The sequence below is a fragment of the Podarcis melisellensis genome (assembly GCF_964234715.1).
Source record: "Podarcis melisellensis genome assembly, chromosome: 8".
NCBI lineage: Eukaryota > Metazoa > Chordata > Lepidosauria > Squamata > Lacertidae > Podarcis > Podarcis melisellensis.
Window position 1 is genome coordinate 16,486,191 of NC_138540.1, and position 19,185 is coordinate 16,505,375.

General features: G+C 47.1%; 1 protein-coding gene across 4 annotated transcripts in view; it reads right to left on the minus strand.

The window, feature by feature from the left end:
• MTOR (mechanistic target of rapamycin kinase) overlaps positions 1-19,185 on the minus strand; it is a 105,151-nt gene that overhangs the window by 9,438 nt on the left and 76,528 nt on the right. For all 4 annotated transcript variants that reach the window (XM_081923370.1, XM_081923368.1, XM_081923369.1 and 1 more), the window contains 19 exons: positions 18,414-18,514; positions 17,747-17,862; positions 15,557-15,634; positions 15,349-15,456; positions 11,850-11,975; positions 11,612-11,743; positions 9,416-9,531; positions 8,311-8,428; positions 7,916-8,122; positions 7,544-7,644; positions 7,153-7,249; positions 6,808-6,906; positions 6,568-6,690; positions 3,552-3,734; positions 2,664-2,798; positions 2,353-2,527; positions 718-853; positions 469-616; positions 3-125 (listed from right to left, as the gene is read on the minus strand). In XM_081923370.1, coding sequence (XP_081779496.1) covers positions 3-125; positions 469-616; positions 718-853; positions 2,353-2,527; positions 2,664-2,798; positions 3,552-3,734; positions 6,568-6,690; positions 6,808-6,906; positions 7,153-7,249; positions 7,544-7,644; positions 7,916-8,122; positions 8,311-8,428; positions 9,416-9,531; positions 11,612-11,743; positions 11,850-11,975; positions 15,349-15,456; positions 15,557-15,634; positions 17,747-17,862; positions 18,414-18,514 — 2,422 coding nt within the window. The remainder of the gene's footprint in view (positions 1-2; positions 126-468; positions 617-717; positions 854-2,352; positions 2,528-2,663; positions 2,799-3,551; positions 3,735-6,567; positions 6,691-6,807; positions 6,907-7,152; positions 7,250-7,543; positions 7,645-7,915; positions 8,123-8,310; positions 8,429-9,415; positions 9,532-11,611; positions 11,744-11,849; positions 11,976-15,348; positions 15,457-15,556; positions 15,635-17,746; positions 17,863-18,413; positions 18,515-19,185) is intronic.

Sequence of the window (19,185 nt, forward strand, 5' to 3'; positions counted from 1 at the left end):
ACCTCCGAGCTGGGACTCTTCAGCCAAAGAAGTTTAGCGAGATCATCCCCGGCTGTATTATTAACAGCATGTTCAAACACCTCCACCTTCTGCATCAGAGTGAGGTGATCGTAATCAGGAGCCATCTGAAAATAATTGGAGAAAGACAACATTTAAGAGCTACCATGTTTCTCAAGGAGACACAAGAAGATACATTTTTAGGAAGTACAGGAAGGGAACATAAGAAGCTGCTGTATACCAAGCTAGACCACTGGGTCCATCCAGCTCTGTAATGTCTACACTGACTGGCAGCAGTTCTCCATGGTTTCAGTCTGAAGTCTCTTATAGACCTAACATGGGTTGTCAAGGATTAAAACATGTGCTTTACCACTGAGCTATGGTTCTTTTCTACATAAGAGCGCCAAAGGCAACATTAACTCTTCCCCACTGAGAAGAACTTAGAATCTTCTACTGCAGGCACAGCCTTACCCTCAGCATGATGCGGTGTTCAATGTTGAGCAGAATCTTCTTCTTTTCTCGGTAGTCTCGGATGAGTGCGTGCAGAGTGTCACAGTGGGGCACCCAGCCAATAAGCCCAGAGTTTGTAGAAAGTGGAATAACTGCATATCTTTGGATGCTGGAACCGGAGGGAGAAGGACATTAAACTGTTGAAAAATTGCCTGCCCCAGCTTTATTGAAAATACACTCATTCCAACAACCGGGTTTCCTTCAACACACCTGAGGTTTTTACGCAGGGAGGTTGGGTCATTGGCGAGCAGAGTATTCACAAGGCCAAAAAGCTGCATCACTCTCTCATCCTGACGCAGATCTTCATGGCCCTTCAAAAGGAAGACAAATTCGTGCCCGTTGCTACCTGTATGGGAAAAGGAGAAAGTTTCTTAAGTTGCGTAAACTCAGATGAAGGTTTGGAGGGAGCTGGGTATGAATAAGCCCCCTAGTCAAATTGAGGGTTTCTCCCCCTCCACAATCAAATAGTATATACATTTTATGAAATAAAATAAAGAAAGTTTTGTGCTCCCTTTCTCTTGTACCATGTCTTGCATGACATTGCTTTCCATTCCATTTCTTTCAGTATTCTTCTGATCAAACTAAAACTCAAATCATTCTGCTCTTGTTAAGCTACTTCTGGTCAGTTCAAACAGTGCTAGCAGGCTTGCCTCAAAGAATCACAGAGCTGGAAAGAACCCCAAGGGTCATCTTGTCCAACCCCCTGCAATGCAGGAATCTCAACTAAAGCATCCATAACAATTTGTCTCTCTTATCACTCATAAGCCAGCTGCACTTTTTAATATATACATGATAAAAAGTAAACAGACACTTAATAAACAATCATTAAGAACAAGTTGCCCACACATCAGAGAAAAACCAGAGCACTTTGGATGGATACGTGATCATCAGCAAGCATAACAGAGGAAAAAGCTTTAAAGGGTTTTGGGGATGAAGACTCAACCACTTCTGCATACTGGGGGGATACTGACAGAGGCCTTACACACCCCTTCTGGCCAACCCTCTGGAGGGGCCATATCCCAGTGGTAGGAGGGGCCAGAAGCAAAAGTGGGTGGAGCAATGAATGCATTTTTTACCTTGAACAGTGTACAATAGGCTGGTTTCTACACAAACTCACACAACCATCTCTATCAACCCATGCAAGCAAAAGGCATTACTGGAGCTCAAGGGCGCATTAAAAGGTAAAGGGACCCCTGACCATTAGGTCCAGTTGTGGCCAACTCTGGGGTTGCAGCGCTTATCTTGTTTTACTGGCTGAGGGAGCCGGCTTACAGCTTCCGGGTCATGTGGCCAGCATGACTAAGCCGCTTCTGGCAAACCAGAGCAGCGCACGGAAATGCCGTTTACCTTCCTGCCAGAGCGGTACATATCTATTTACTTGCACTTTGACGTGCTTTTGAACTTCTAGGTTGGCAGGAGCAGGGACCGAGCAACGGAAGCTCACCCCGTCGCAGGGATTCGAACCGCCGACCTTCTGATCGGCAAGTCCTAGGCACTGTGGTTTAACCCACAGTGCCACCTGCATCCCCAGTCAGCATTAATTACAAAAATACTTGGGGAAAGTAGGCAAGTGAGGGACACCAGGGGAGAGTCCCAAGAGGTTGGAAGACTGCATTTGGTCCCAGGACCAGAAGTTCTTCACCCCTTCTTTAGCTACGTTGGGTACTGACAAACCTATGAATTGTACAGTTTATGAGTACATCTATTCCCCCTCCCATCCTCCCCCCTCTAAATCAGTGGTCATCAGAACACTAGAGAGAAAAACAGACAGAGAGACTTGAAACTAAAGCTGGGAAGAAGGTATGTGTGCTTCTTCACCCATTAAAAAAATAGTCAATTTCTTACCCATTAAGGTTAATTTCCTTGGCCTCTGTTTGGACGTGATGACTTGCAATGATGGTGCAATAGACTGGATGCGGATGACTTGCTGGTTAGGGTCGTATGTCCCTGGGACTGCTAGCTCCAAATCTCGGCACATCAGGAGTTTGGGTGAGACGTACTGGAGCTCCAAGGAAGTCAGCTGCCAGCAAAAAGGCGAAGCGGGTAGACAAAAGTATGGCATTTTAATACAGGCAGTTTGAAGTGCCTGTTGAATGGTTGCCAATGGTAGATCCCCCCCACCTCCAAGGGGAAAAACCCTGTGCCTCTCAGCTTACCTGAGGCAGCTGTTTAGAGATGCGCCTGAACACATGATAATAGAGATCCCAGGCTTGGGTGAGGTCCTTCACATTTCCTGATTTCATGTATTTCCTGCACCATTCCTGGGCCTCCATCAGATCTCTGCCGTAAGCCTGCCGAGCAAGGAGAAAAATTAGCCCATCACTCTATGGTTGCCGACTAGTGCGGAGACTGCCGAGGGATTGTACTGTCACACGGTACTCAATTGTGCCAAATTCCTTCACAAAAGCTGGGCAAGTCTGCCTCAACCTACAGGGTTTTTTGTTTCTCATTCTTCCCCTAATCTTCAATCGGGGCCAGCTTCTTATATCTTGCTACTTCCAAAAGACAGACCCATGAAGCAAAGAGGCTGAAAGACCTTGTGATTAAAGTGGTGCCCCGCAAGACGAATGCCTCGCAAAACGAAAAACGTGCAAGACGAAAGGGTTTTTCAGTTTTTGCGTCGCTTCGCAAGACGAATTTCCCTATGCGCTTGCTTCGCAAGACCAAAATGTCTTGCGAGTTTGTTCGCTTTTTTCCTAAAGCCGCTTGAAGAGGCGCAGTTGCGACGGACCGTGCTTCGCAAGACGAAAAACATCGCAAGATGAAAAGACTCGCGGAACGAATTAATTTCGTCTTGCGAGGCACCACTGTAGTTGTTTGTGTATTGCAGGTTTTGCTGGGACCAGCCAGCAGGGTCAGTGGTCGGGGCTGATGGAGCTGTAGCATCCAAAACACCTTGAGTAGCCACCTGTGTGCTTATTTAGTGAGGCTGCTCATTTCAGGATTAAAACGTTCCTAATGTGAACCACTCACAATTCTTGCTTTGTGGACTTGGACTTGGAATTGCAGCAGATATTGGCAGTCCTCAACTCTCATTTTCATACCTGGTTGAAGGAAGTTTCCTTAAGAGTCTGAGGCCCACGCTCCATCATGGCATGAAGGGGCTCCAGCACTTCAAACATCCCTTTGACGTTCCTCTCTCCAAAATAGAGACGCGACGCCTCCTCCAGCCCCTCGTGCCACATCTCATGCCAGAGGATGGCCACACGGATCAGTTCTTCGCTCACCTGAATGGAACACATGATGGAAATCACTGCCTTGTATATATACAAGGGCCCACCTGAACCTTTGGCAGCAGCAGTTTTCAGGTTGAGGTGTCTTTGTGTGTGTTCCCCAGCCCTGTTATCTTGAGACAACCTGGGGTGGGGAACCTTATTTTAGTCAGAGGTCCACACCCTTCAGAGCCGCTTCCTGGGGTCTACATAACGCAGTGGGCAGGACCAGTGGCACAACTGATGTGACTCCTACCTTCGCACACAAGGCAACTTTCCGGTTCTCTATACCACACAGAGACACAACTCTCTGTGTTCCATATCAAAAACTCCAGATATAGGGAGCTATATAAATTCAATATTAATAATAATAATAATAATAATAATAATAATAATAATAATAATAATATCAAGGCTAGCAAGAGGCATTATCTGTTGCAGGGGTTAATAGTACTTCTGACTGACCACAAGAGGGAGCTTAAGGAGCGTCTTAAAACACTGTGGTGCTATGTTGCGCAATCCCAACATCAGCATGTGAGCATATGAGCCTACTGTACCAAATTACAGTGGTACCTCGGGTTAAGTACTTAATTCGTTCTGGAGGTCCGTTCTTAACCTGAAACTGTTCTTAACTTGAAGCACCACTTTAGCTAACGGGGCCTCCTGCTGCTGCCGTGCCGCCGGAGCACAATTTCTGTTCTCATGCTGAAGCAAAGTTCAACTCAACCCGAGGTGCTATTTCTGGGTTAGCGGAGTCTGTAACCTGAAGCGTATGTAACCTGAGGTACCACCGTAGACAGTTCTATTTATTTAACACATTTTGCTCCCACTCTCCATCCAAGAAAGTCTCCCAGAGCAGCATTCAGTGAAGAAACATTTCTCTCTCACTTTCTGCCTTTCCCTGATGTTCATGCACCTGTGACCTCACAAGAGCTTTAACACCGCCCCCTCCGTGTATTCTTTAACCATTTGACTTTGAAAGTGGGGTTCAGGGAGAGAAGGACAGGGACTTTCGGTGGGAGAGTTAAAAACAGGCTTCCTCAACCTCGACCCTCCAGATGTTTTTGGCCTACAACTCCCATGATCCCTAGCTAGCAGGACCAGTGGTCAGGGATGATGGAAATGGTAGTCTCAAAACATCTGGAGGGCCGAGGTTGAGGAAGCCTGACTAAGAATGTAAAAAGAGCCTGGCTGCTGGATCAGGCCACAAGCCCATCTAGTCCAGCACTCCATTTCCCACAGTGACCAGTCAGGGGACTCTTGCCATTGTGATCCAGGCACCAGCAATTCAGAGGCACACTGCCACTGTTTCCGGAGGCAGCACATGACCACCATGACCGTAGCCACTGGTTGCCTTACCCTTCACAAATGTGCCTTTTAAAGCCATCTAAGCTGGTGGCCGTTGCCACATTTTTATGGCAGCGAGTTCCACAAGTTCACTACTATGCGGGGTGAGGGGAAGAACACACGGTGAGGCGGAAGGAAATAAAAGATGCCTGGTTTTCCGCAACTGTTGCTGGAAGCACATGGTATGGTTGTAGCTCGGGTCGGGTGGAAGGAGGGAGCAGCCTCCACTTTGAATCATAGGCCTGGAAGGTGCCCCAAGGGTCATCTAGTTCAACTTCCGGCAATCAGGGGCAGCCTTTAGGCTCTCAAATTTCAGCGGTGCCCTGTGCAACGCTTAAATTCTACACCCGCACTGCCTCTAATGCTCCATTCCACAGCACTGCACCAGTCGTGGTACTCTAAAACCGCCTTTGCTGAAATGCAGGAATCACAGCCCTGACAAACGGCCATCCAATCTCTGTTTAATAACTTGATTGAAGGGAGGGGCTGCTGGTGCATTCTAAAGATTGCTGCTTCCGCTGCAGAAGAGATAGCATCCTGTTCTCACAGTAGCTTCCCAGATCCTTTTGGGGAGCTTGCAACAGAGTTCTCCCCACCTGTGTCTCCCATTAACTGATATCCGCAGGCATATGGCCTCTGATCATAGAGGCAGAACATACAGTAGATAGCTATTGTAGCTAGTAGCAACTAGCCTCAGCCACCGTGGTTTTATCTAGTTCTCTTTTAAAGGCATTCAAGCTGGTGGCAATCACTACATCCTATGCAATCGAATCCCAAAATTCAACTATAAGCAAATAAAGAAGTACCAGCCCACTGGTTCCAGACCCCAATCACTCTCTTCATTGTTTTTTGATATATTAGTGGCCATGTGATGATTTTAGCTTATGAATTTTATTGTTTAATGTCTTGATTTGTATATTGGGGTACTTTTATAGCTCTGTTTAGAGTACGTAATGTTTTGATAATATAAATGTTTTAAGTCTTTTGTATCAATTCAATATATTTTCTTTTAATTGTTGAATGATTCTGTGTACATTGAAGCAGCCTTTGCCTTTGGCTATGTGCAATAAAACTGACTGACTGACAATCACCCTCTTTAAAATTCTGTATGCTAGCATTAAAGAAAAAGATCACACACATTCTCAGACAGAAGAGTCAAGCGGATCAATCCTTGCCGAAACTGTAATTAGAATCGTTTCAGAATACAAAGGGAAGAGTGTTAAAATAAATAGCACACACAACTCCCTAAGAGTCAGGCAGATCAATCCTTGCAAAACCATAATTAAGATGTTTTTGAGTACAAAGGGGAAGACAAAGTGAAGCTCATAATGGTTACTCTGTCGACCAAATAGCAAAGCAGAGGGATATATTAATTAAAACAATACAACCCACCACTGAGGTTATAGACAAGGAGGGGTAAAAACCTAAATGAATGCCCCAACCTGGAATGTTGCACAAGGTGGAAGGAGAAGCAGAATGTGTGCATGCATGCAACACTCACCATCATGGCCTGCTGGACTAGTGTGTTGCTGTGTTCGCACATATTCTTCAAGATTTTGTTGGCGGCATTGTGACGGGCCGTTGTGGTTGACTTTGAAGCGACAGTCAGTGGGTAGATCAAAGCCTAAAGTATCAGAAAGCAGCAATTTATAAAACCGGAGTTTGTTTACAGTCTGGAGCCTCGACGAGGTTTTTTGGGGGGGGGGCGGGGCTGGTGGGAAAAGAAAGCAGGAGTGCTTACCTGTGGGTGGTACCTGCCAATATCTGTGAGAAGCTGGTAAATAAGTCGGCCCACCAAAGGACGAGGGGTGTCGATTCTAGCAATGAGCTGAGGGATAACCTGATTTTAGAGGACAAGAGAGGTAAGGGGTGGGGATGGGGAATGAACTCAGACATTTCTCAAAAGATGCTTTTATTTCATACAAAGCTAAGACAAGCAAAGGAAAAATGGCAGAATAACAAATTCAGGTTTATGAATGATGGGGCTTGGGAAATCCAGACATGACCATGGATTATTTTCTTGAGTCCGCTGTTGTACTTAGGTCTAAATAATGCAAGGGATGCTCACAAGAAACCAGTCCCTTACCTGTAACCAGGTATCAATCTGGATGGCCTTCACCCCTTCTACCAATGCCTCATTGACTTCTGGCCAGTGTCCGTAGTCGAACCATAGAGTAAGGACTCTAAGGAAATAAGATCAAAACACGTCAGGCTCATAAAAATGCAAGAAGAGTCCTGCAGCTGGATCAGGGCAGTGCCCCACTTAGTCCAGCATCCTGTTCTTACAGTGCCCAAGCAGATGCCCTAATGGGAAGCCAGCAAGCAGGACCTGAGTGCAAGAGCAGTTCTCTCCCCACTTGTGCTTTCTAGCAATTCAGAGGTGCACTGCCTCCGGCGGTGGAGAGTCCCCATCAAAATAAACAGGGCAAGGGCAGCATTGATTCATTGCCACTGCACAAGGGGGGGGGGATCCTCACCTGAGGGTATCCTGTAAATTGTTTCCTCGTGACAAAGAGATGGACCGGAAGAAACCCTGCACTGCTGGAACAGTGTACATCAGGAGTGTTTTGGACAAGTCCTGCCAGGGAACAAACATTTTGCAGGTCACTCCGCATGAAAGCAAGTGACAGCCAAGCCAGGGATGGGGAACCTGCATCCCTGCAGATGTTGCTGTGCTACAATGCCCACCATCCCTGACCCTGGGCCGGCGGGTGTTTTGCCAACGTCTAGAGTGCCACAGCTTCCCCACTCTTGGGGCATATCAATTGGAAGGCTGAAAGGAAGGGGAACCAGCTGGACACATAGCCCACTGGGCCTGGAGAGCCAAAGGGGAAACAATTGGAGTGTACCTCCATGACTTTCTTCTGCACGGGAGATGGGATGGGGCTGTTTTCGGTGCTTTCTGTCTCGCTCTCGCTGTTGCTGCCCTCCGTGTTGGCACTGGTGACACTGGCTCCACTGGCATGGCGAAGCTTCTTCTTCTCGTCCCTGGCCTGGTTCTGATGCTTGTAGTGGAGGACGGCCTCAAAATTCATGACTGCCCATGCGTGCCAAGCCTGCCGGTTGTGGGTGTGAGCGCATTAGAATAGCCAATAAACAGCGCCCCTGCTGATCCCCAAGCCAACACTCTGCTGCAGAGGGCAGAGGTGCTTAAGTGCTTTGTACCCTGGACTGACAGGCCCCACCAGAAGGCCCCACCAAAAGCGCTACTGCTACTCTGAGTGACAGGGAAACTTTTGCTTACCTTGTACCAGTTGCGATCATGCTCTGTGGAGGCACTGTAGTACTGCAGGACCTTGGGGATAGTGCTCTCATTGATACCTTGCAGGTTCAGCTGCCACTCTCCCAGTTTCAGGAAACACCTGAGAGCATATGCCCAGAGGAGAGGTTTGGTCAGAATCGAGTATACACTTCCAGAGTTAACGCTAAATACATTACTTCTAGTAAATGAGCCACCATAGCTGCTAGAGGACCATGACAATTTGGGTCCCAGGCTTTTTAGTCTACCCATGTACTAACTGAACTGAACCCCTGTACAAACTAACTAACCTGAAACCAAAGGGACACATGGGTTGCTAGATGTTTTGTGAAATATATTGGCATTCTTTTCATCTCTCCTACCCTACTAATTCTCTATTAAAGAATCCAAGTTGGTGGCCATCACTGCTCATGGGAGCCATTGTTCCACAGTTTAACTATGCGCTGTGTGAAGAAGTGCTTTCTTCTGCTTGCCCTGAATCTTCCAGCATTCGGCCTCACACTTGTTTACACTGAAATGCATTTGCTGTTTTACTGCCATTCATTTGGTTTGTGGAGACCCTTCTCAGAACTCTTTTTAAGCACCCTGAAAATCATGCCTCATCTTATTAGAGGTGGCTTCAGGAGGTCGGTGCACGTAACTCAGGTGGGGGAACCCTACAGATATTTCTTGGGCAACAATTCCCAGCATCTTTGAAGATTGGTCATGCTGGTGGGATGACTAGATGGGAGTCCGACAAAAGCTGAAGAACCACCTTCCCCATCCTTGCAGTAAGAATCAATCCAGCTTACATAATGCGGAACACACAGCAAAGTGGTCTCTGCTGAGCAGCTGGCACAATGATGTTATCAAATGAAAGCAGAATAAATGGTGCTAACAGTGCTGGAATGGTAGAGCTCTGGGAACAGCAAGCTTCTTGTAGCTACTAGCACAGGTTAGTGATGTCAAGTGAGTCGTTTCATCCAGAGTGTGCATGGTTTCAGCTGGTCAGGCCATCGGCCGACACTTTGTGTTATCTGCAGTTTTCGAATGAAGGCATATCGCTGCTTCTGGCCTGGTTGCTGAGCCTCGGGGGAAGGAAGGTACTGACCGTGCCATGAGCTTATGGAGCTCCTGCCTGTGCTGCTGATCCTCAGTTGCGATGGCATGCTGAGCCTGCTGCTGCATGGTCTGAACAAAGTGTTGCATGTGCTGGAACGCGTCGATCTGCAAAATGAATGCATGGGTGCTTTGAAGTGAATTGCTAGGCTGTTATCAAGCATTGACAATGGGGGGAGGGACTTTGCAGCTGTAAAGATACACATTCACATACAAATCAGGAATCATTGGGTTGTATCCAATGTGGGCCCTACTCAGATCAGACCCATATAAATTAATAGGCATGGCTAACTTAGGTCCATTGATTTCAATGGATTTCCTCTGAGTAGGTCATAGTTTGACACAACCCAAGGTGTTTTCTCTCTCTCCTCTTCCATCTCAGGCCTGATTTCCAGCCATTTGTCAGATGTCCTAGCCAGTAAATGATAAAGTGATTCAAGGTCTCACCTTCCTTCATACAAGCGGTCAGCTTATGTTATTTTAGAGTACCCTGTGTATATCTCTTCAATTAAAAATACATTTATTTCCCTTTCCTTTCCTTTAAAAAAAAAAAGTGGATTTTTTTTTTAAGCCTTGGAAAAAATAGGGGGAAATGAGCTAGCAATCACACACCAAGCTGGTAATTCATCTGTGCCATGCAGAGCAGCTTTTGAAATAAGAGGAAGATGAACAGCACCATTTTCTTCCCGTCTCTCCTCTCATGGGTTGCAACACTTCTGTACCCAAGCCAGAAAGAGAAGGCAAAGATTTTTTGGACATGCCCTAACAATTCATTAAAGCTACATAACCAAAGTGGATTTCCTCCTGCAACTTCTGTGGAAGTGTAAAGGAACCATTCTCAGCCTGAGGGCTGCCGTGTTCCCTCATGGGCAAACCCTCTGGGGGTGACATTCCATTGATAAGTGTGGCCAGAGGCAAACATGGACGGAGCAGCATTCAGCTACATTCCAGTCATATAAAAGTTTCTTTTTTTATAAAAGATAGAGTTTCTCTATCTCTGCGCGCGCGCATGCGCGCGCGCACACACACACACACACACACACACAAAACACCCTCCATCCAGACAAGCAAGCATCATCATCACATTACAAAAACACATTACAGGCCAGGCAAAGGCACTTGAGGAGGGCTCTGAGCAGGACTGGTGACAAGGGTGCCCTGGGAAGAATCTTAATGCCAGATATAGTGGCTTCTGGCTCTCAGCCCCCATCCCTAGTGCAAAGGGCACGCACCCACCCACACCTCCCTAACTACACCATAGGTGACGCACAAGACCCTTTCAGCAATGCCACCTACCCCTCTTCCCTCTCAATGAGCTTAGCTTGTACAAATTTACAACCTCTTCTGAAAATTCAAGGATTCCTAAATTATTATTATTTCTTAAGGTGTTACATTAATACTTGATGAGCTTTACACACACACACACACACACACACACACACACACACACACACGCAAGGTTGCTTAAATCCCCCCCCCCACTGTGAGTTGAGCTGGCTACAAGAAAAGCATGGGTGTAAACCTGTCCAATTCAAAAATAGTCAAAAGATTAGCCGTTGGTGGGGTGGCCCTTTCTGCATTTCAGAAGCTGTGCAGCTGAGCCACACAATTATAAGAGCTTTAGCCTCCACAGTCGGCAAAAACCAAGATGGGTTTGGGGTGGGGGCACTGAATAGAAGGAATGACGTGGCAGCACATTCAGGACTAAAAGAGAGACTTTACCATATATTAAACAGGAATAAGAAGGGATCCAGACTGAGGTTTATTGGATTTGATTATGTAAATTCCCCTCACATGGCTGTGCCAAAGAGACTCGGCTGTGCCCCTGCAAAGCCAAGTGATTTGGCCTTACATAGCCCTGTGCATTCTCCAGCTGTTTGTTGGCTGGGTATCTAAGTCTGCAGAGATGTTTTGTCTGTGCAAAAAAGCCCCACCCCTAAACCCTTTTCCGGTTTGCCTGGTGTGTTTGCTTGTTTCTTTACTGACCACTGACACAACACACACAAGGGTATAGAAAATGCTGGAACACAGTGGAGAGCCATCCACTTTGAAACCAGAAAAGGTGGCTAGGCAAGGAAGGGAGAAGAACCGTGTGCATTTTGCTTCTTGCACTGCAGCAGTCCTAGGAAGCAGGAGTTATCAGCAAGAGGGAGAAAAGCATTTTCGAAATTCTTTCCAACATTTTTACCTTGCGGGCACTTTTCCACATGTGCTTCATGTATGCGTAGGTCACCTGAGGATGAACAGTTGGCAATGGGTGATCCAACTGCCGGGACGGGTCAACCCCAAGAAGCAACACGAGGGTCTTATGAGCCAAAGCCTTGAATAAACAGAAAAGAGGAGGGGTGGGGGAAGGTTACTCTGGATTTTTGCGTCCAACTCTTTTTCCTGTTCTCATACCTGCTGGAGTTGCAAGACACACTCACCAGCCGCCCACTCTTGCCGCACAAACTGGCGTACTTGAGCCAAGTCCTCATGTCCTCATGGGGGTTAACGACAAGGGACCGGACCATAAGTATCCTCTGCCAGTCCTCAACGATCCGCTGGCAGCCCTAGAAAAAAAGAAGCACAGGCAGAGACCTCTTAAGTCCATGTATCTGTTGGTTTATTTCTTATTCCTGCCGTCCATGGAAATTAAAATAGGCAATAGGCTTACGGCAAACAAGAAGCAGCTGCACATGGTGCGCCAGCAACCTATGCAAGTCATTTCCACCCGGTGTGATGGTAGCTATCTTCACAAAGGGTCGTGGCTCAGTGGTAGAGCATCTGCTTTGCATGCAAAAGGTCCCGGGTTCAATCCCCAATGGCATCTCCAGGTTAAGGCTGGGAAAGAATTCCTGCCTGATAGCCTGGAGAGGGTCTGCCAGTCAGGGCAGGGAATACTGAACGAGATGAGCCAAAGGCCTGGCTCAGTACAAGGAAGCTTCCTCTGCTCCTAAACCTTTGCATAGGAGGATAAGTCAATTGGTAGCTACTAGCTGTAACAGGCAGTGGAGCCATGTCCATGAACATCATCTTACGAGATCTGCTGAACTCTCTAGGTCAGAGGACGTTTTGCCCTGTTTCTGCTAACATCAGGCACTGTCCCTGCTTCCCGTTCTAGGTCTTTAAAAAGGGCTCACTCTGCTGCTGCTATCTAGCAGGGAACCTACAATCTTGCAGATGTAGTTGGACTACAAATTCTCATCACCCCTGACCAGTGACCATGCTGACTGGGGCTGATGGGAGTCCAACAACTTCTGGCCAAAGCTTCCCCATCCCTGCTGCAAGGATAGGAGGTTGCCTTATTCCAAGGCAGGCCACTGGTCCATCTAGCTGAGTCTACTGACAGCAGCACTCCAGGGCTGTTGGGTGAGGGACATTCCCAGGCCAACATGGGGGAGCTGGGGATTGAACAGGAGGCCTTCTGTATCCAAAGCAGGTGCTCTGCCACTGAGCTATGGCCTTTGCCTTGATAGGTGAAAACAGAAGCAGACATACTTCATTCCCACTTTCTTCTTCAATAAGTTACTAATTTTCATAACTTGAAACGGAAATTATTTCATATTATGCATTTTTGGACTCTTTTTATGTGGATAGTGGTATTGAGAGGTCTTTTGTAATGATTTTGGTTTTTTGTCATGCCTTGAGCGTAACATATAGAGGAAAGCGATAAAGTAAACCATAACCATGGAACGATGGAAGAAGAAAAATGGATTGGGAGGAGGAAATACACAAAGGCAGGTACATATTCTTAGCTACCAGTTGTTCTAATGACCAGCTGGAAATGCAAAAGGGGACACAGAGGGAGAGACCAATGTGTTTTCCTTGAACCATTACTCTTGTGGCCCTCAACTGAAAAAAGGCTGTCTTAGGGGAGACAGGGAAGGAAGGAGAAGAAAATAAAGACTGCTGTATGTTGCAGTTAGTAAGGAATATCTAACCTATCGTGGGTCCAAACAAGCAGCTAGTGCTCCTGCTAATGCTGAACACAGACAACTTCTCCTAAAGAGAAAACGTCACTGCTTTATTACATCAAGCAATATGCATTTAATTTTCGCAGTTTGCACACCACTCCACCCTGCCCACGCTGCTGAACTTCAGTCCTTGGGGACTGTAAACAGAAGTCAGCTCCAGGAGCCGGCCAGGTTCTCCAGTGTTAACTATGTTCGTTAATGGAAAAAGGGGGGGGGGCAATTTGGAGAGGAGGAACGATCAACCCCCATTAAAAGGAACAGACTTGAAAACATAAAGCAGTAACGTCTGTGTCCTCCTAAATCCCTCTCAAAACAACAAGACAGCGGTCTGACTCAATTTCCGAAAAAGAACATGTTATTTTGAGTTCCAACGACAAAATAGGAAAGAAAAAGGAAGAAAAACAAGGAGAAAGAGAAGGGTTTTTTTTCCGGGGGGGGGGTGGCGCTGAGCGAATACATTCCCCACACAGATATTTTTGCATTTCTGCTTTGGCTGTTGTTCTCCCTGCCTAGCGTTGGTGTTTTCCTGCTGCCTCCCTGGCCTGGCCACCCCTTTGAATTAGGCTGCCTTGTTGGCAGGCAGGCTGAGCCAAGAGAGGCATCTTCCTCTCACCTACCTGTGCTGAGTGCCACAATAGCTCAATGCCCACTGCCATGGTGGAGACATGAGTCAAATTGGAGAAGGCCATGCCAGCTTTGAACAACAGTTGGAGGGGTGGGATGGGAAAAGACCCTTTAGTGGCACAGCATCAGCCTTGCATGTAGAAGCTCCCAGGTTTAATCCCCAGTACATACAAGTTTAGGGCTAGGGATGTCTTCTGTCTGAAATGTTGGGGAGCCACTGCCAGTCAGTGTAGACAGCACTAAGGTACATGAACCAATGGTCTGGCTCAGTATAGGCAGCTTCCTATGTAACCAATGAGAAATTTAGAGGGACCCAGAGCCCATCTGGGCTGTTCCTATCTTCCACAAATGGTGGCAATTTGCACCAAAGGAAAACAAGAGTTTACATCTCCAAGAGTTTACTTCTACTGTAGACCTTGCATTCAAAACAGAGTATTAAACATTGGTTAGAAAGACTGAAGAGGTTTTCCTGCTCTGGAGAAACAGAGAGAGTACAGTGCCTTTATTAGATAGCCAGGTATGCCATCCCACATCCAAATTAGGTAGGAAATCTAAAGCTCCCTGAGGTCCACATAAAGTGGGCCTTTTTGTATTTGTTAGGAAGATGCTGTAAAAACACACAAGAACTCGGTGTCCTGTTTTTTTTTCTTTCTCCCTTACTTTTCAAGGTCTATAAACAGTTGCAGTTGCAGACTTCACCCGTCCCGTTGCTCCGGGCTATTCCTCCTGGGCGGAATGTTCTCTGAGACTTTCCAGACAGGAATGCAATCTTGGAGGCAAAGAGCTTTGTCACAGCTTCCCAAATGGCACAGGGAAGGAGAGAGAGAGGGGGGCGAAAAGCAAGCCGTTGGCAGCAACAGGTAAACAGCTTCTTGTGCCGCACGGAAGCACACGCAGGAACAACAGGAAGGAGAGCGCCACGGTGGAAAAAATTCTTCCTCTGGGTGGGTGCTGGAGTTAATATGGGACAGCAGCCACTGGCTATCAAGCTGCAAGCCTGCGTCTGCTCCAAGGTAGGGAGGTAGAAAGGATGGATGGATGGAAGGAAGGAAGCTAAGATTCAGGGGAGCTAGAGAGTTCGGTGTCTGCTGACATGGCTACTGCTCTAGGTACTCTACCTATCTCCAACTTTCCTCCAAGAGACAAAAGGTAGTTTACACGATTCCCCGTTTTATTCTCACAACAACCCTGTGAAGTAGGTTAGGTAAGAGTGTGACTGGCTCAAGGTCAGTCAGTGAACTTCATGCCTGAGTGTGGATTTGAACCCTGGTCTCCTAGATCCAAGCCCAGCACTCAATTATCACTACACCATACTGGTGTTATAAACTTTCTGCAGTGTCTTTACCTGGAGTCTCTCCCACCAGATCTGGCGAATGATCTCACGTCGCTCTGGTACAAGTTTATACTGGATGACTTCTTCCAGCTCCGAAAGCATCTGGCAGGATACCATCGCCTAAAGGAAACAGCCAATCACATTCCATCCCAATCACCGCTGCGCCGGAACAATTCCCAAACAGAGGGTCATCACCCGAGGCCAGGAGCAAAGTACTCACCCCGTAGGCACGGCTGTAACTCTCTCCTGCCATAGCTGTCAGCTCAGCATCTAACAGATCTCGGGCTTTGTCAATGCACTGATGGAGGAAAAGAAAGGAAGGGTCTACTAAGGCGATGGAGACATTGAAAACATAGTACAATAAGCTTAAAGACAAAAAAGACAAAAAACAATGGAGAGGCGAAGAGAGGCTGTTGCACTTCAGTTATGAAGGAAAAAATGACCATGTACATCTAGAACCTTGTTTCCTTCACTCGTTCGGGATAGTTGCGCTTTTTCAAGATCTTGTGGACTGGCCAGGGTCTTTCTTGGGTTGTCCATTATTACTGGCTCCTTTCTATTCCTGCCTGTTGCTCTAGAACAGATGCATTGCCCTGCTTTGTACACAGACTCCACTCTTGCATTTCCTTCAAAGTACTGACAGTGACTCCATACGCCCAGGAACATACAAGCTGAGTCAGGCTTGCAGAGGGGTTGTAGCTCAGTAGCAGAGCACCTGTCTTGCATGCAGAACCCTCAACATTTCCAATTAAACGTTCTCAGACCCTCTGCCTGAGACCCTGGAGACACACCAAGAGGTGTACCAGCTGAAAAGCTTCCCAGAATGTCATCCAGGATCTGGCCAAGGTGCATCTACAAGGACCAATCCTCGACAGCAGTGGTGGAGAACCTGTGGTCCTCCAGATGCAGCTGGAATACATCTCCCATATTCCCTGATTATTGGCCCTGCCAGCCGAGGCTGATGGGAGCTGGAGTCCCAACAACAACAACTGGATGACCAGAGTCCCACCCTGCTTATGTAATTTATATATTGCATTTTTTTCATGCTGTAAGCTGCCTTGAGCCTGGCTTTAACTATGAAAAGGCGGCATACAAATAAAATGGTGCCTGTATGATGTATGCTTGAAAGCGCACTGCCTACTATGACCTAGGCACATCCCATAATTTTTCTCCATTAGGTTTTGAGGTTCTATGTGTGCCAGAGTTTCCATTTCACATTTTACAGGCTATGCACAAAGAGAAGTCCAAAACATTGGGTGCCGTGCCATATAAAGGTAAAGGTAAAGGTACCCCTGCCCGTACGGGCCAGTCTTGACAGACTCTGGGGTTGTGCGCCCATCTCACTCAAGAGGCCAGGGGCCAGCGCTGTCCGGAGACACTTCCGGGTCATGTGGCCAGCGTGACATCGCTGCTCTGGCGAGCCAGAGCCGCACACGGAAACGCCGTTTACCTTCCCGCTGGTAAGCGGTCCCTATTTATCTACTTGCACCCGGAGGTGCTTTCGAACTGCTAGGTTGGCAGGCGCTGGGACCGAGCAACGGGAGCGCACCCCGCCGCAGGGATTCGAACCGCCGACCTTTCGATCGGCAAGTCCTAGGCGCTGAGGCTTTAACCCACAGCGCCACCTGCGTCCCTGCCATGCCATATATTATATAATATTTCCTCCAGAGTTTTCCCTCTTCCCCCACCCCCTTCCCAGAATGTGAAAAAGGTTAATTACAGAGGCCTTAGCTCTTTCAAACGCCTGGCTGAATTTTCTTGTGCACATCAATAGAGACAGACAGATTCTGACAGGGCTTATTTTCTTTCTTTCTTAAAGAGGAATTCATTCTACAACTTCAGCTCTTAATACAGGGTGGGGCAGGATGGATGTAGCAACCCCCCCCCCCAAAAATAATACAAGATCCCCTCCTAAAATTAACAAAATTTCACATTCACAAAGACAACATAAATTGAATCCTCAACAAAAGCATAGGAATATCCATGCAGGATTAGACCAAAGACCAGTTTGCGAATTGCTGCTTGCCTGGATGGTGGGTAAGACTTGCCATATAGGGACACTTTGCAAAAGTGCCTGATTAACAGCCATTTGAGTCTGTTACAGCATGGTCCTGTGGCACCATAAAGACTGAAGATTTCTGGTGTCCTAGAGCAGCCTCCCAAACCTTGGTGCCCTTCAGATGTTTTGAGCTACAACTCCCAGCAACCCCAGCCAGAACAGCATGAATTACCATGGTCAGATCCCAACATGGGCTGCCGAAGGAGGGCCCCCTTGTGTAGGAGGCCCACCAGAGGGCATTTTGCCAGGGGTCCCCTCAAACAGGAGCCTTCCCTGCCATACGGGAAAGCAACACCCAGTTGCTGCTCTTCAAACCACAGCGGGGTGAAGGCAGAAAGGTTCACAGTGTACCTGCTGAGCCAATGAAAAGAGGTCCTGATGCAAGGCCAGCACAGCCCGATAGAAGGCGCCATCATGGGTATCCCTTGGGATCATACAGGTGTACTCCTCCATGCTATCCCACTGACCTGCAGAGACAGACACAACCTGCATAAGCCGTAAGAGTTGGGAGGCATCCAGCGGGACATGCTCATCTATCCCCTCTAATCTACCCAAAGAAAGGGATTAATCCCTGTACTGGGGGTAGCCAACATGGCGCCCTCCAGATGTTCCTGGACCACAACTCCCATCATCCCTGGCAAAAGTCTGAGGCTGTTGGGAGTTGTAGTCAAAAATGTTTGAAGGGCTATCTCTGTGGAGATATAGCTGCCCCATAGCGCCCCTGAAAGAAATGAGCTTAAATCTACTCAATGGAAGAAAATTCGATGACCTCTCTATATCCACTGCAGAACTGCTTCTCCTATGTGGAAAATGCACCCCCAGTGTTCAACAAATCATTTGCCATCCCATGACTACCTGTGCTGGACACCCTTCTCTGTGAAACAGCATTTTAGAGGGACTGTCTGTTTCAGTGCTTAGATTAGACACTTGGCAAAACTCCCCACCCCACCCCCAATATATATATGTGTGTGTGTGTGCATGCAGGGAAGAGAAGGACAGTCTTAAGGCTGGGACTTACCTAACCCCCATGCGGCAGCTGCTGCCATTCTTGCCATTTTCGCCTGGGTTTCATCGTTCACTAAGGTCCACTTCTCACAACACTGCTGGTGAAGTTGTCCCCTAGGAAGAAGAAAAAAACAAGGATGCAAAAGTTAGTTTGTTGATAATCCTCTTCCCTGCTTTTATTTAAAATGTGCATTTTATACTGCCTTTCCATTAAGGAAACAGTATTCAGTAATTGTGAAAAAATAAACCCAAAACTGCAGTTTGCTGATGATACTGGAATGCTGTTCATACTCACACAGAAGCCCCATTGAGATCAGTTGGATTTACTGGGTTGTAGCCAGCCAAATTTTACTCAGAAGACCCATTAAAATTAATTGACCACAGTTAGTATGTTCATGAATTTGAAAGGGTCTATCCTGTATAGGACTAATGCTGGAGACAACTCACTCCAAGGGAGTTGTAATTGTAACCTAAGGTTGTAACCTAAAATAGTGTCATTAAACACCCCCCCCCCATGAAAGCAGTCTTTAAATACACACACACACACACACACACACACTCCAACAAGATAGTGTTAAAAGGCAAATAAAACCACATGCAGGAAAGTTGGCAGCTAATGAGCAACAACACTGATTGAAAGTGAAAACTGATCAAAACAGCAGCAACATGAAACAAAATATTTAAGGTTGTCAAAAGGGCTGGAAGGACTCAAGAGACTTCACTGGGAGTCTTAAAATACAATAAAGGCAAGGGTGGCAGGCAGGTGATTCTCAGAAGGAAATGCC